The following is a 15,979-nucleotide window of genomic DNA, read 5'->3' on the forward strand; positions in this document are numbered from 1 at the left end:
GCTGTTGCGAGTCTATACTTTCCCACAATGCATCGCGGGTCAGCCACGTAAACTTAGCACCAGTCAAACAAGGTTCTTCAGCCACGTTTGGACTTGTCATTTATCGTTACATTGATACTCTTCAGACGTCCCAAACACACCCGCGATGCCACTTCATTTCTTCAGGTACCAAAAAACAACTCAAATATTTTTTTTTATCGTTTTCTCACACCATTCGTAAGCTTCGGTCCTTTAGCATTTCCTTAGCATGCTAACGTTAGCCACACGGAAGCGTTGGAGCGGCTGCTCGTATAGCGTGGTAGCTTCACAGCAGTGTTATTATAAATGACGTTTTAACTTTAAAAACCACATTTTAACAAGACTTCATTAAATGTGAGTATCCATTGTGGTTTTAATGTATGCCACAAAATGGAGCCTATAGAGCCACATTCTAAGCTAGTGGTTTGTACGTATTTGTCGCGACTGAGTTGTCTGTTTAATTTCGAACAATATTTAGGAGAGTTTAACGGTTGTACATGTTAACATTGAGGCCTTTGTGGTGTCTCTCCTAATAGGAGCTCTCCATGGTTGTGACGTCACGCCCATGGAGCATATTTGAGTTGCTCTATTTGAGGCTAACGTCGTGTAAATTATGTTCCTACTACCTACTAACCTAACCTACTAACTACAAAAATAAAATGAGCTGAAGACCATGGAATCTACTAATATATTATATCAATGGATAATTATTCTGATCATCATTTCGATCTTTATTTGCAGTCCTTATATGTCTTGTCAATCTTATGCTAGTGTTTCATTTATTATTAGCCTGTGTCTTCCTGAAAGTATTTCTCTTTCTCCTCATCTCCTTGATCTTAGGACGCACGATATAGGATTGTCTTGCTGAGATGTCGGGCGTGTTGTTTGCCTCGGTGGTGCGCGTGGACGACGGCCTGCCGCTGTCCGCGTCCACCGACTACGCGCAGGATCAAGAGCTGCACGAGACCAGAAAGCACCTGAAGGCTCTTTCCAAGAAGTTGCAGCACTTTCCCGACAGATGCACCTTCAGGAGCGGACCCTACAACGTCAAGTACGCTAATTCTGCTGTCAGACATGTTTATTCTTTTCTGTTTCTATGATGCTGAACTCAGCATTACAGTCAATTGAGCATACTATAAATGTCGTTGGATATGTTTTAATCAGAGCTTTGTGTGCGTCTGTATGTGTGTGTGTGTAGCTTCACGAGCGCTCTGGGTGTGTGTTACACGATGGTGTGTTTGTCAAGTTACCCAAGCGTGCTAGCCTTCTGCTTCTTGGAAGAACTCCAGAAGGAATTCATTGTCACCTACGACAGCAAACGCATCGGAGCAGCCATCAGGCCGTACTCCTTCATAGAATTTGGTGACAGCCTATTCTTCATCATCCTATTTGTGTGTGTGTGTGTGTGTGTCTGTCTGTCTGTCCTTGCGTGCTTTGTGTAAGTGCGTCTGTGTGAGCTTCTGTCTTTTGTGTGTCGTGATACTGTGACGTGTGTGTGTGTCACAATGTGCCGTGCTGGACGTTCAGACGTGGTGATCCAGAGGACGAAGCATCGCTACAACAGCCCTCGCTCCCTCTCCACCAAGATCAACATGGCCGACATGCAGACGGAGATCAAGCTGCGTCCCCCCTACCAGCTGACCCTCGACGACCTTCACGCCATCAACGGCTTCTCTTCGCGCTCCTCCGCCAAGTACAAGGGCATCGGTACCTTTGCGCGCCACTCAGGAGTAATGGATCGGCACCGATGCGTTTTCGAGTGTCTTGAATGTCGTCTTCCTGCAGCTCCCACGCAGACGTTGGAGCCTTTGACGCTTCCTGGCGCCGTTTCGTGCGTCCTCAGCGTATTGTGCGGCGGACTCAACTTGCTGCGAGGCGTCCACGCCATCGAGAGCGTCCTGCAGAACGAGGACGAGGACTTCAGCTACGTCATCGCCTTCTTCCTGGGCACCGCCGCCTGCCTCTACCAGGTTGGCTCTCCTACAAATAGGCAAATATGCTAGCAGGCTAACGTGAACATTCCCGTGTGTCTCAGTGCTTCCTGTTTGCGAACTTCTCGGTGTGGAGGAACGTAAAGTCGTTTCTGGCTCTGGGGCTGGTGTGCGTGTGCAACATGTACCTGTTCCAGCTCAGGAACCTATGGCAGATTTTGTTCCACGTGGCCGTGGCCTCCTGCATGACGCTACAAACGCACCTCAGGCAGCCGCTGGGCAAGGCGCCCGACTACAACGTCTGAGCGGATCCTCAACGCCAGAGGTCAGTGACTACCCTAAATGCAATAAGAGAGCGATGATGTCCGACAATCTGAACACAACTCGCGGGACTATATTTCACTGCAAATGCAACTCGAGCGTCATCATCCGACGACTCCGAACGCACCACCGGCACTATGACGACCCTGAATGCAGCATGAGAGCAAACAAGGACACAACACCTGACATCATCCAATGACCTTGAACGCAGCCTGAGAGACACTGGCCAGTTTTCCCTAAACCAAAAACGACTTGAAAGTTGAATTCTCTTCCGAGATGGTAGTTAGTGGGGGGTTTTCTAGCTATGCAATGCTGCCTAACACACTTATTTCTCACTTTAAAATGTTTATTTATTTATGGACTGACTTAACCTTTTTTTTATTATCTTTGGGGTCAAGGGGAGGGGTAAATGGAGCAGCCAATTTGAGCTCACAAAAGCCTTTTATCAGCATTGTTAGTGTGATGTCATCAGGTGTAGGTGTACCTTATGTTGTGGCTGCTGGATGTATGTAAAGAAACATTGCCGAAATGGTAAGAGGTGTTCATTAACCGGGAAGAGGAAAAAAAAGAAAAAAAACATCAAGTTGTGGAGGTTCCAACTTCAAACTGCTTATTAGACCAATTGGTGGAATGTGTTGCCCCCTGCTGGCGAAAGACTGAACAGTCCTCAAATGAGACTTTGCTCTTTTATTCCTTTCGTCAGCCATTCATGAAAAGAACAATAAAACATCTCCTTTATACTTTGTGTCATATAAAGTCACATGAATAGCATCCGGACTGGTGTATTTCCCTGATTTCTACTCATTCTGCTCTGTATGAAAAATACTCCAAAAGAACTCGTCGCGTTGAAATGATCTAAAAATCATTGGGTTGTATTCAAAACTTAAGAATGTAACAGAACCAGCTGTAGTGATGAATACTTTTAGTGTAAAGTGATCAAGTTCAAAGGCCTCATTTTGACATTCACTGGGTCATACCATCGGGGGGGGGGGCGGGGTTGCGTCATCTATTTGTCAGACTGTCACATTGCAAATGTTAAATTTATCTAAATAAAATGACAAATACATTGTTTTGTACAAAATATAGAATTTGGCATTCCAAAGTTAAAATAGAAAATGTCCAAAAGTTATAAAAGCGTCTGTTGCTGACATCTTTTTTTTTTTTGCTTCCAAGTGGATAAGAAACAGGAAGTGGCCGCCGCTCACGTTCAGGAGCTCAGAAGAGGTCGGACTTTGTCTCGTTCAAAATGTCAGCCAACTATGATTGGTTTCTTTGGTCTCAACATCTTCACTCTGTCCTTGAGTTTTGGGAAAGGGTGAGGGGGTGGGGCTTGGACTTCCTGTCAGTCCAGCAGGACTTCTTCTAGCATGCCCTCTTCAAGGTCCAGGAAAAAGAAGTGCGTTAACTGCTGTTGGAAGGTCCGCTGTTGAGGAAGTAGGTCATCATGTCGCCTTTGCCCTTAACCGTTACCACCCCTCGGTACTCCAAGGAGTAATTGTAAGAGTTCAGAACTTGGTACAGATCGGCCGTCACCTGAGAGAACAACAGAGTAGGCAAGATTTGAAAATGAAAACATTCACATGACGCCGTCATAACAACAACAACAAAAAGATTTCAATGTGATGCGGTCGATCTTCAGATTGTAAAAGACTTTCGAACATTGTGCCTGAATGCATGAAAACAAGCGTAAATAGTTCCGAGTGTGATGTAGTCACGTGTTCCGGAAAGAAAACAAAACACACTGAGAACTCTTCGAACGATTGGGCTCCAACGGCTTCATATTTAAATGACATCTTTTGTAGACAGAAAGTAAAATAAACAGTTTTCAACCAAATGAATAATCTCATAGTTTTGTTGTAACACGGCACTACTTTTGTCTGAATGGAAAAAAAACTCAACTCACATTGGCATACTATCTCTGCACCAAAGCACTACTTCTGTCTAAACGAAAATCCTTAACTCCCCATAAAGAATCTCGTCGATCTCGAGGGCATCAGAGTACTACTTTTGTCTAAATGCACCTGTATTTTCTCAGGCACGCCGGTGCTGTCCATGCGGCTCGCCACGTTGACGGTATTGCCCCAAATGTCGTACTGAGGCTTTCGGGCTCCGATCACGCCGGCCACCACGGGGCCCATGTTCAGACCTAACAGAGTGCAAGAGGGGAGAAAAAAAAAAGGTAGCCTTAGTTTTCTTCTAGAGGACACTTGCGCCAGGCGTTCCTCACCGATCTTCATCTTGAAATTGTTGAAGGAGTGCTCGTTGATGTACTTCATCTGCTCCATAAGGCGCATGGCGTAGTCGGCCAGGGCGCGGATATGCGAGCGACCCGTCTTGTCGTACGTGCACGCGTTCAAGCCCGATGCCGCCATGTACGTCGAGCCGATCGTCTTGATCTTCTCCAATTGTCGGAAGTTGTCCTCGCTGATAATCTGCACACAGATCGAGTTTCATTCATAAAAGGTCTTTTTACCCCCCCAAAAAATATCTTTCGGTTTAGTCACCTCGTCAAAATCGGCGATAATCTCATTGAGGAGCCGAAGACACTCGACGCCCTCGTTGTTCCCCTCCAACTCCACGTAAAATTCCGAAAAGTTGCTGATGGAGGCGAACATGACGGCCACGCACTCGCACGACTGATAGTAGAGCTCGTCGTTGCGGCGTTCGCGCTGTAAAAAGTGCGCCGCCACGTCCTTGGGCAAGATGTTGTGAAGCAGCCGGCGGTTGTACGCCTGCAGCTCCTCCATTTCTTCCTTCTCCTCCGTCGCCTGCATGCAAACACGCACAAACGCCACCTCGCCCGTTCAGTTTCAGAAAGATTTCACATTTTTAATTGGGGCCAACTGACCTGTAGCTTCCAGAGGAAGTCGAGTCTGGCTGTGGACTCCACCTGCTGGGCGTGCAGGTACAGCGCTAGCACAAACACGGTGATGACCACGGGCGTCATGATCTTCAGAGGCACCTTAGACTCCACCACGCAGCTACCATACACATGCACATACACACACGAGGTTAAGGTTTTGTTTCTGCAATAAGATGATGACGGCGCCGGCGCGTTGATCTCACCTGGTTCCGTTCACGTGCTCGCTGAGAACAGAAAAGAAAAATGTTGAACCTTCATCTACATGACATACGTATTCCCGATTTGCGCTAAATCCATCCTTGTCATGACTTTTCGCAATTTTACAAATTTACATTGGCCAAAGAACTATATTTCAACAAGAAGTTTCATTTGGACAAAAGTAGTGCTTTTTGCTGCCACCCTGTGGCAATCTGGTGCCAATAAACTTTGCGTTGACGAGCTTCATTCAGACAAAAATAGTGCTTAAACATCCTTGAGTAGTGCTGAGGGACCACAGTTAGTGAACTGAAGAGTGTCGTTAAACAAAAGTAGTGCTTTGCTGCCAGGGACTAAATTGAAGTTGAGGTTTATTTAGACATGCAGTGTTTTAGTGCTTCTTTTAGACAGAGCAGTTATTTGCCACTATATTGGTGCCGAGGAACTGTTCAAGTCAATTGAGTGTCATTTAGACAAAATTAGTGCTATGCTGCTCTCTTGATGCTGGTCAATTATGTTTGAGTGAGTTGACTGGCTTCATTTGTATAAATGTGATTGAAGTGCTCTGAGATGTTTTCATTTAGACAAGCGAGTGATCCGGGACTGGCCGTGTACGGACTCCGATCAGAACTCACGCAGCGTTGGCCACGGCGAGGAGGTCGCGGTTGTCGAGGAGCGCGCCCCGCGGTATCTCCACCACCAGAAGGTAGAGAAGCTCCATGGACAGCATGAGAACAAGCTTGCCCAAGCTGTGAGCTTGCAGGAACACCGAGCACGCCAGCAGACTCAGAACCACGCACCACGAAAAGTACTAGAACAGGAAACCCATTTTCAACACTACCCTGAGGATTCTAGAACTTCTACTTCCAGTTCTTAGTACTTCTGCTTTCTGCTGTACCTCAGGAAATCCGCAAAAGGGCTCCTGGTCTCCGCAGGGTCCCGTCTCTGCGTCCAGTGTGTAATTGAGTAAGCGGGCGTGGCAGGCCTCAACCGCATCCCGGCTGATGTTAAGCTCCGCCCCGATCCAGCCGCGAAGGTCGCACCCGCTGCAGCTGAACTGAGGCAAGAAGGTTCGAAAGGTCACCTCGGGGTCGAGCACCAAACGTCAAGGAAAAGCTTGAGCCGCTCACAATGTTGATGAAGGCAGACAAGAAGACCACCAGGATGGTGGCCACGCCCACCAGGTTGCTGTTGAGACGTGATTGGACGATCCTCCTGGAGAAGGTCTGCAGGGCCATCGGGAACACCTAAAATCGTGGTTGCTCCCGTTTTTTTTTTTAGTCCATTGAGATCAAATGATCAGGCGTGGCAACTCACCCCGTAGCAGCAGTAGACGCTGGACACGAACATGAGCGTCATCAGGAGGACCAGGCAGAACGTGAAGAAGCCCCTCATCAAGTCCGAACTGCCACAGTGACTCTTGTTATTATTAGTCAGATCATTCCTAACCGGATGGAGCGACCGTGTGACTCACGAAGGCACGATGACTACGTGTATGCAGCAGATGAAGAGGAAGACCAGAGAGGCGCAGGCCACGTACGCCCCGAAGCGAGAGTCCATCTGTCTGGAGTACTGCAACGCAAATTGCCGTTAACGATCACCGGCGTCGAGAGGAGGAGGAACGCAATCGCTGTCCAACCTTGCTCTCCAGGTCGTCCTCCCTGAAGGTGAGGAGGAACTTCCTGACATGTTCCGACCTGAGGCGGTCGATGCTGCGGGCGTCGATGGCTCGGCCCAGGAACTCGTCCACCTCGTCCTCGGGGTTCATGTGCTCCTGCGTGTGTCTATAAAAAAAAAACCCGTGACATCCAGCTGACCCGAAGACGCCAGAATTGATGACAACCAAGGAACATTTTATGCTCTAGCCGCCCCCTAGTGGTCGCTTTAAAGCTGCACGTCTTTTCGCTAGCCCACGTAGGCGTCCCGCTCCGGCACGTGGAGGGGAGGGTTTCCGTGGCAACAAAGACTGGAAATAGCATTTGGGAACTAACGGCGTAGATGAAGGGAACTCCCCCAGCAGCCACCGGGGAAAAGTGGCACAAGCTCGCAAGCGATATTTTGGAAACTTACTTGTCCTTTGGATCTTCAAAGCCCTGCGACACACAAAGAGAACTCAAATCAAAGACATGGACAATTGCAGAAAGGATGTGTGCACGCGTGTGAACTTCCTGTCACGTCCATCACATCGAGCAAAAAGATCCTGCCCTGGTCAGGTGCTGACTGTCGCCATGGTAACGAGCATCTCAGTCATGATCAATTAAGCAAATTCATATCAAGCCAATTGTGTCGCTACGCTTCATTAGTAAAGCGATTTAACGTGAAATATCTGCGGGGCGAAAAACGGAATGAGAACTTACCATCCTCTTCATCTCCTTGGAGATTTGGTTGTTGTTGGCCAGGTGATTGTAGAAAGGTCTGTCCGTCCAGTGGCTGCTGTTGTGAGTCACCGAATTTGTCCGATGACAATTCATCTTGGCGATCACGGCCTTCTCCTCTTTCTGTCGCACACGCACAAAAATATCTTAACGCTTTTAAAAAAAATAATAATAATAATAATATTTACCCTCTTCTGGCTGCATCCGACAATGAGGAAGGTCTCGATGCTGTTCCTCTTCAGGTAAGCGTTCCTCTCGCCGCCCGCTCCCGCCTCCACGTCGTAGTCGCCGTTCAGATAGTTGAGTGTGGCCTTGGTGATGTGGATGCGCCTGAAAAGTTTATGGATTTTTATTTCAATTCAAAGAAAATACGATTTTAATTTTCTATTTCACCTTACCCCGCTTTCCCGCCAGCCTCCATCTGGTTGGCGAGCGTGACGTCGTTGGACCAGACGTCAAACTGCCATTTCCTCAAACCCAGCACGCCGCAGTGGACGCGCCCGCTGTGGATGCCCACCCTCATATTCACGTTGACCCCCGTCACCTCCCGGACCAGCCTGACCCCGAAAAAAAAACAACAACACAATTGCGAGGGGCCGCACAGGGAGCACGTAAGGCCGGCGGTCATCTTACGAGATGGCTTCGATCATGTCCAGGCCCATCTCCACGCAGCAGTGGGCGTGGTCAGCGCGGGCCTCCGGAAGGCCCGACACGCAGTAGTAGCAGTCGCCGAGGATCTTGATGCGCAGGCAGTGATTCTCCTAAGAACATGTCCGAACAAATCAAATTCATCGCAGAGAATAATCAAATGCTAATTTCTGTTAGCCCGACATTGGCTTAATCAATTATATGTTAGCGTTAAGCTATCTGAAATGATCACGATCAATAAACTGGCTTTCGCTGTTCTCTTCTGTTCTTTCATTTTACAGGGAGAAACCGAGACGCGGCGGGAGTCTTCGTTTCCTCGGAGATGCCATACGATTATCTTCCACGTCTCGACAGCAAGAGACGGACGGAGAACAGGTGGCGAACTTTTTGCAAATGTCAAATATGCGTGGCGTACTTACCGCCGCCAACTTGTCAAAGCGAGCAAAGAGTTCGTTGAGCGTCATGACGAGCTCCTGAGCCGTACACTGAGACGCCAAACTGGTGAAGCCTTCGATGTCTGCGAATAGGATGCTGCGGCCACAAAACAATCCAAAATAGGATTTGATCATTCAAAAGTTCCCATATTTGTTGCGCTGTACTTGAACAATCCCAAATGTGGACTAAAAGATGGTGGGCAAACGGCAACAAGGCTTTATTGTGCTATATTTACAAAAAGGTCCTCAAGACACAAACCTGAAATAAAAGTCATGCTTATCTCATGAATAGCGCATGACCGCACTGCCTCAAGGCTCCGTGTGTGTGTGTGTGTGTGTGTGTGTGTGTGTGTGTGTGTGTGTGTGTGTGTGTGTAACTATAAGAGAATGCAAAACTACATTTCGATCTAAAATTGCCAGCGATACGGCGGCCGCTTGTCCTGGCAATTTGAAAGACGGCGACAAACAATCTCGTTTCCGAATAACACAGCAACGTAACTATTATTTTTTTCCCTCTCAGTAGCCGTGCTTGTTTTCACAGGCTGCTGTATGTTTTTTTATTCATGAGCTAATGACCTCCTCATGAACTTCCCTAGCTCGCTCGCTCTCGCCACAGGCCTGCATAACATCAACATTGAAAAGTTGAGCTTCAGCTTCCTGTTGCCGCCAATTAGCAGCTCCAATTAGCCAAGTTACCCCCAACCAGCATTGTCGCTTCCCATTAGCAGAGGGGCTCACCAATGTTAACACTTGTTATTTGGCAATAAAGTTTCCAACCTTTAAAAAAATAATAAAAAATCTTTCATCCCTTTCCTCAGCCAGCAGAAGTTACAATATTTCAATAGGAGTATTTTTCCAAATCCAGAATGTATTATTATTAGATTTTTTTTTTTTTGTGCTTTGCGATACATCACTATTTGTTGCTCATTCTTTGTCATTAAAATGAATGAAATAGATCCATTTCAGCAAATTTCACAAACGTTGAAAATGCTTAGCAAGCACTTCTTATACATTTTCTACCTGACATTGTCGTGTTTCTGTATGTAGATTTTGTGGAACATCATATCCTCCTGCTTGGCGTTGATGTCCGCCTTCATCTCCATGGCGACGTGGCGGGGAAGCACCGACAGCAGCAGACGCTCCTACAGGTACAAAACAAACAAAAGACATTTCTGGCCGTGACGACCTTGAGGACGAGATGGGGGGGGGGGGGTGAACGACCGCACGACGTTAAGAATAATCCCCAAATAATTGCGGAATGTTTCTTACCTGCTGCTGGTTCTCCCGTTGAGAGTGCAAGCGAGCTTGGATGCATTCCCGCGTTTCCCGGAAGGCTTGCCTCTGAGAGCCCTCCGCCGGGTAATGTGTGCACACACCCACGATGTTGGTGCACGAGAAGATCAGCATGTTGGACACCAGCTGCAAACACAAAAAAAAACCTTCTAAAATCGTCAAATTGTTTTCTATTGGCGAGCGCATTAAAAAAAAAAAATGGCGGACAGGAGAGGAACATCAAAAGTAAATGTCTCCTTTGCTATTAGCGCTTGTTATCTAACTGGAACTGCACTCCAACACACAAAAGCTCTTTTCACATCAACTCCAAGAGCGTATCGATAATCAATGACGTGGAGGACGGCTCCCCCATCCATTCCTTTGCTTTTCAGTATACGCCACCGGCCAAACTCGCCAACAGGGACACACTAAAATCCTCAAACTGAAAATTGAGATCTTCGAGTGGGCTTTCAGAAACATATTTGAGCTGCCATTTCCCGCTCCTCCAGTCACCGGCGCCGTCGGTCGGGCCCGTTAGCGGTGCTTCAACAAAGACAAAACAGACCGACGCTTCCCCGCAGCTGTCCCCCCCCCAGCCTCCCGGTTGCCACGGCAACGATGCGTCCATCAGATAAAGTCGTCTCGTCAACAGGTCAACACAAACGCGGGCTCTTCTATTCTATTAATATCCACGCCGCCCCTTATTTGGAAAGCACGGGCTTTTCCTCCTCGGGACTTGGAACAACATGACTGCCGTTCCCTCCAGGCAATGTTGGCTTCTATTCAATTGTGCCTTTCCTTGCTAGTAAAAAAAAAAAAATCATCTCATCAACAACTTTGATATAATTTGCGTTAGTCGTCTTGAATTTTGAAAGCACATGACTTAACCGTACCAACGTTGTGGCGGAACAAAGCCGAGCTTCCTTAAAGAATCTTGGAATTCGACTCATGGCTTTAAGCTTTTTGTGAGAATTCAGATTGCGCCGGCGCTAAAAATAAACATGAATAAATAAATGAGTTTTTTGTGAGCTTTCAAAAGACGTCACATTTTTTTTTTTTGGTGACTTCCTCTCTTGGATCAATAGCAGCACAGTAGGCACATTGTGGCCCTGCAGGAGGTAATGCAGGTCATGCGCTAATATCGCGCCATGTTGAGCGCTCTTCGGCCTCATTGTGAACACAAGAGGATCAAAAAAAAGCGCTCACATGATTTTTTTTTTTTTTTTTGCAAGCCCCTTTCACACCCAAGCTGAAACGCCCACATAGCTTAGAATCAACACTATCAATCAGTGAATGATTTGTTTGTCCATTTGCAGTTAAGGCACGTCAAAGTATACAGACGAGCAGCACTTGGTTGTGGGTGTGCGAAATGTGCTGACTCACCATGAAACGCTAACTCCTATTTGTAGTGCGACGCGACTCTCTCTGTGTCCCCGCCCACACATCTGGTTCATTTTCCCCCAAAGGAGCATTATGGTTGCGCTGGGCGGTGGGTGATTCACAACATTGGGTCGCTCACGCACGCCATGTTTGAGCAGCGGCATCCTTTAATCACGTCGCCATCCAGGCAGGATGTTTCATCCTCGCCGACGACCTCGTCACCTCAAGTCCATTAGCGTTTAGCGCTCACTTTCCCATGTCATTTTTCGAGATAATTGATCCGATTTTGTCACAAATGTTACACGTACTCTTTGGAAAATGGACCGTTGTATATAGTTTGATGTGTCTAGAATTCTTCACACGACCCAAATCGGTGAAATGTTACATGATTAGCAGCTAGTTTAGCTATCAGCTAATTGTCTGTTAGCTTAATACCGAGGCTTTTTAAAACATGTACAGTCGTGGTTTTGTATGGAAAATCAAGTCAGGATTCAGTCAGCTGATTTCAAAAACTCTTTGCATGATGGTGTAAAAGAGAGCCCGTCGGCTGGACTCCTCGCGCCGCTAACAATGGCCGACTGTGCTTATAAATAGTCTGCGCTAATGTCACTGAGTGCTTGCTTTTCATTTCATTTAGTCACATCGTGTTCACAACTTCACAAACCATGTGTTGTGTTAGCAACATGGCTAACCATTCAATAGCGGACAAACAACTGGCCAGCACGCTTCGGCCACAGATAAGTTAAACGCGACTGACGCTAGTAGCCGCCTTGTTTTTTTTTTTTTTTTTTAGACATGACTTCTCCTGATAATTGAATTCAAGAGGTTCTATCATCAGACAAATGGTCCAGTGTGACATTTTTCCCGCTGGAACCAACTGCTGCTTTTAAACATGATCAGCATCTGCCGAGCTGACTGCTATTCATCAGCTTAGCGTTAGCAGAGGGACGAGCCGTGATTGTGATGACACACCGAGAGAGACAAAACATCCACAAAGTTGCCATCACACTCTCTGGGCACGATTGAAGGCAATGGACCAGGAAGAGAAAAACAATATCTTCAAATGTGCTTCAGGAGCTACGTTGTTATCGGCCTAACGCTAACCCCAACGCCAATTAACTAAAAATGAAACCTTGAAGTGAATCCGAGGTGTTTTGGACAACATACGCCCTAATATTGGTCGTAATCGTTTCATTGAGGTGTTTTTGTGCAAAAGTACATTTAGTAAGTCATTGGAGTTGATTTGGGACTTGATATTTACGCTACGCCTCATTTGCCATTTGCACTGGAAAAAAAAAGACAAAATAAGGAACCGAGGGAAGCACTTAGCACTGGAGTTTGATGGGGAGGTTGTTTTTTTTAAAGAGGGAATGTGTTGCTAAGCTACCAAAGCATGGAGAGCGTGTGTGTGTGTGTGTGTGTGTGTGTGTGTGGGGGGGGGGGGGGTCCCTTCTGTGCATCCTAACCAGGTTCAAAACAGCTTTCCGTGTCACGTGACTGAAAGGTAATTAAAGATACATGCATAGAATACAATTTGCAGACTTCACATCAAAATGCATTCTTTTAAAGAGGCCAAGTAAACAAACAACTGAGCTATGGAATTTCATTCCCCATTTTTCACATCCTTTTCAGACGATTTGAATGTTTGAGCTGGTCAATGGTGTGTTTGCGTTGCTGTGAGAAAGCTGCAAAAGTTTATTCTTTCTTGGCTAGCTTTGTTGTTGTTAACATTTCAACGCTTACGTGAAAATCGAGTTGTCTCGGTCGGGACTTGGCAGCGGCCCTGGCTTATTTTTACGCGGCAACGTGATGACGTTCAAACGTCGGCCAAACCCGGGATCAGTCACATGATAGTTGTTAGAGAAACTGGCATGGAAGTTTTGCAGAAAAAAAAAAAAAATGGCACGGCCCTATTTTTCTCAAGGTTCCATTATTTTCGATGCGCGACGATTCATCGAGAACTAATCGATCAGATGAAGCCGTGAAGAATTTGCAATCCCGATTGTAAAATGTGTGACGGTGAAAGAAAACACTAGGCAAGAGGCTAGACGTAAACAGCCCCTTTTGATTGGCCGCACAGGATTGTTTCCAGACGCTTTTTAGGGCGAGCGCTTTAATGTACATCCTCTTAAGTGTGACGTACACCATTTCCAGCGCCACATTACGTGTGGAACCAAAACAACGAGACTGCGGAGTGCTTACAAAACAAGCCGACTTTGCATTTTACGCGGAACGTCTGAGCTGCAAAAAAAAAAAAAAAAGCCTCTGGAAATTTCCATTCCGATGAGGTTAACATCCACTTTGGTTGCTTCAGCACCAACGTGACAAATATGCAGTTGACACTTCACGCGCCTGAATCTTGTTAATTGGTCATGTTTTGTTGCCCAAGGTGGAATGATTATCTAATCGTGTCAACATTTTTTTTTTTTTTTGGGAAAGCATGAGGAAGACATTTGCCACCAAAGAGAAAATCAATCAATACTGGAGTCAAATGAAAAGATGACTGCACCTGCTTCCAGAGAAAGGGATCCACCTTGTTCTGCATCCACGACAGGGCCACGTGCACGGCGGACAGCAGCAGTCCGGTGAACACGGCGGCTCGCATACGGACCGGCAGCAGCGTGTAGACCACGTGGACGAAGAACACGGTCCACCAGATGCCCTCCGAGGCGTCCCGGGGCCGCACCACCAGCACGCCAACCACCTGCACCAGCAGCAGCAGCAGGATGAGCGCATAGCACACCACCCACATGTGGTCCTGCCGGAAACCCGTCCGGTTGCACGCCGCCATCAGTCCCAAGGTCAGCAGGATGGCCGAGGAGAAGACCACCACGTAGGCCACGCTGGGCTCGCTCCCCACCGAGCAGTGGAAGAGCAGCATGACGCCAAAGACGAGAACCAGAACCGCCATCAGCATGGTCAGGCTGCTCTGGTTGAGCCGGAAGAAGTAGCGCTGGTACAGACGTTCCAGGTTCTCCGACTGGAACTTTTTGGAGCTGAAGACGTGCGCCACGCCGGACCACAACGACGCCGCCGAGAAGCTGGCCTCGGGGGCGGGGGGGAGGCCGTCCTGAGGGAGGCCCAGCTCCACCGACTTGGCCCGAACCTCATCGCCGCCGCCGCGCTCCTGCCACGCCGAACGGGAACGGAAGCTGACCCGGCTCATGGTGGAGGCCACGCAACCGGGAGGTCCGGCCCGCCGGCGCTCCGAAGGGTCCTCGTCGTCCCTCCAGCGGCTGTTGAGCCTCCGGGTAGAGTACGCGCAACCGTTAGCCACAGAGTCGGACTCACCCCAGGCGGACCGGTGCTCGCCGGCACCGGGCGGGCTGACACTGTCGCAAATATATTAACCATAAAATACCGCTATCAGATTCAAAGCTAAAAGTGTTGGAAGAAAAAAGCCACTAAAATATTTGGGAAATTAGAATGGAAAAAAAAAAAGATTTATCAGAGAAAAACTCAATAGAAAAAATGTAAAATGAGAAAAAATAGATTAGAAAAAAAAATATGGTAAAAAAAAAAATCCACAAACATTTTTCTTAAATTAAGAATACAACAAAAAAAGTACATAGGGAAACTACGACCGTCAAAAACTCCCTGACTAAAAATATTGAGGAAAATTTAAATATTCGAAGAAAATACACAATATAAATGACATAAACCCAAGATAACAAATAGACTTGAACATTTCCAAATATACTAACCTGTTGGATCTGGACATGGTGAAAAAAAAAAAAAACCTCAACTACAAGCACATTGCTGTCGTTGTTTCCACTTGTTACTTGCAGTAAATCCAAATGTCACACTGCCAAACATTCATTCCAAAATGATTCTGAAAAATAGAATCCAACTCAAATTGCATGAATCAATCGTACGAATCACAAGGGAACTTGGCCCACGGCGCTCGGGAACAATCGCTCCAGGTAGATTCGACTCCACATCATCGGGCCCAATTAAGAGGCACCCGAGAGGAGCTGAGCTGCTCCCCGGAGACGGGCTCGCATCGGCGGCGTCGTCGAGTGCTTCATCCCCCGCGGCGTCGGTGCTTGTTTCGGTTCGAACCGGCCGACACCTGTGCCGCTCGCTGAGGAGGAGTGAGGCGTCGTTTGCCAGGGAAGCATCACCACCGGCCACCCGATGGGTGCGAGGCGAGCCTCCGATGATCAGATCGGGGTCGCCATCGGTGCCGTGCCTAAACGGGGAGCGGCACTCAGCGCTCGGCTTAGACGCACATCCTCCGTATCACACTGGTCGTGACGGACGCAACACACCGGGAACGAACGGGGCTAGCAGTCATCCGAGCTCCGGTGAGCTACCGAAGCTTTTTCTGCACAAATCGTGGACTCAACAATGTACGCGCGCCCCCATTGGGGTACTTAAAGAAGGCGGGGTGCTTGGTCGGGAGACGCCATTGGACCAGATACCATTCAATCAAAATAGCTTCTTACTGCTGGATGCTCCAACCATGGACCGCCTGATGTCATAATAGAGCGAAAGATGAAATGAGCAAAAAAAATACGAATAAAATAAGAAAACGGGGGG

The 15,979-nt window shown here is 47.5% G+C and overlaps 2 protein-coding genes and 1 long non-coding RNA gene across 4 annotated transcripts; 2 read left to right on the forward strand and 1 right to left on the reverse strand.

Moving 5' to 3' along the window:
- The first annotated feature begins 17 nt into the window (after positions 1 to 17).
- Positions 18 to 3,041, forward strand: sec22a (SEC22 homolog A, vesicle trafficking protein). Its single transcript, XM_085920156.1, has 6 exons — positions 18 to 165; positions 859 to 1,069; positions 1,217 to 1,380; positions 1,546 to 1,725; positions 1,804 to 1,988; positions 2,054 to 3,041. The coding sequence occupies exons 2-6, from the start codon at positions 888 to 890 to the stop codon at positions 2,252 to 2,254; spliced, it is 912 nt and encodes a 303-aa protein (XP_085776282.1). The 5' UTR covers positions 18 to 165; positions 859 to 887; the 3' UTR covers positions 2,255 to 3,041.
- Positions 2,643 to 15,872, reverse strand: adcy5 (adenylate cyclase 5). Of its 2 annotated transcripts, none has more exons than XM_085920153.1 (22): positions 15,142 to 15,872; positions 13,947 to 14,682; positions 10,055 to 10,204; positions 9,806 to 9,927; positions 8,771 to 8,882; positions 8,337 to 8,464; positions 8,102 to 8,260; positions 7,892 to 8,033; positions 7,686 to 7,826; positions 7,399 to 7,421; positions 6,968 to 7,112; positions 6,803 to 6,900; positions 6,646 to 6,733; positions 6,459 to 6,575; positions 6,227 to 6,385; positions 5,964 to 6,139; positions 5,337 to 5,357; positions 5,119 to 5,251; positions 4,775 to 5,038; positions 4,498 to 4,702; positions 4,292 to 4,416; positions 2,643 to 3,803 (listed from the first exon to the last, which is right to left on the reverse strand). In XM_085920153.1, exons 1-22 carry the CDS (start codon positions 15,156 to 15,158, stop codon positions 3,672 to 3,674), a joined length of 3,393 nt encoding a protein of 1,130 aa, XP_085776279.1. In that variant the 5' UTR covers positions 15,159 to 15,872; the 3' UTR covers positions 2,643 to 3,671. The 2 variants fall into 2 exon arrangements, with proteins under 2 accessions (XP_085776279.1, XP_085776278.1); XM_085920152.1 differs by having other exon boundaries at positions 13,947 to 14,769.
- On the forward strand, positions 7,839 to 9,032 carry LOC147051285 (uncharacterized). Its single transcript, XR_015067254.1, has 3 exons — positions 7,839 to 7,945; positions 8,118 to 8,314; positions 8,633 to 9,032. It is a non-coding gene; the product is annotated as an uncharacterized LOC147051285 (long non-coding RNA).
- Positions 15,873 to 15,979: the final 107 nt, after the last annotated feature.

Source organism: Syngnathus leptorhynchus, chromosome 9 (genome assembly GCF_054491065.1).
Source record: "Syngnathus leptorhynchus isolate UIUO chromosome 9, UIUO_Slep, whole genome shotgun sequence".
NCBI lineage: Eukaryota > Metazoa > Chordata > Actinopteri > Syngnathiformes > Syngnathidae > Syngnathus > Syngnathus leptorhynchus.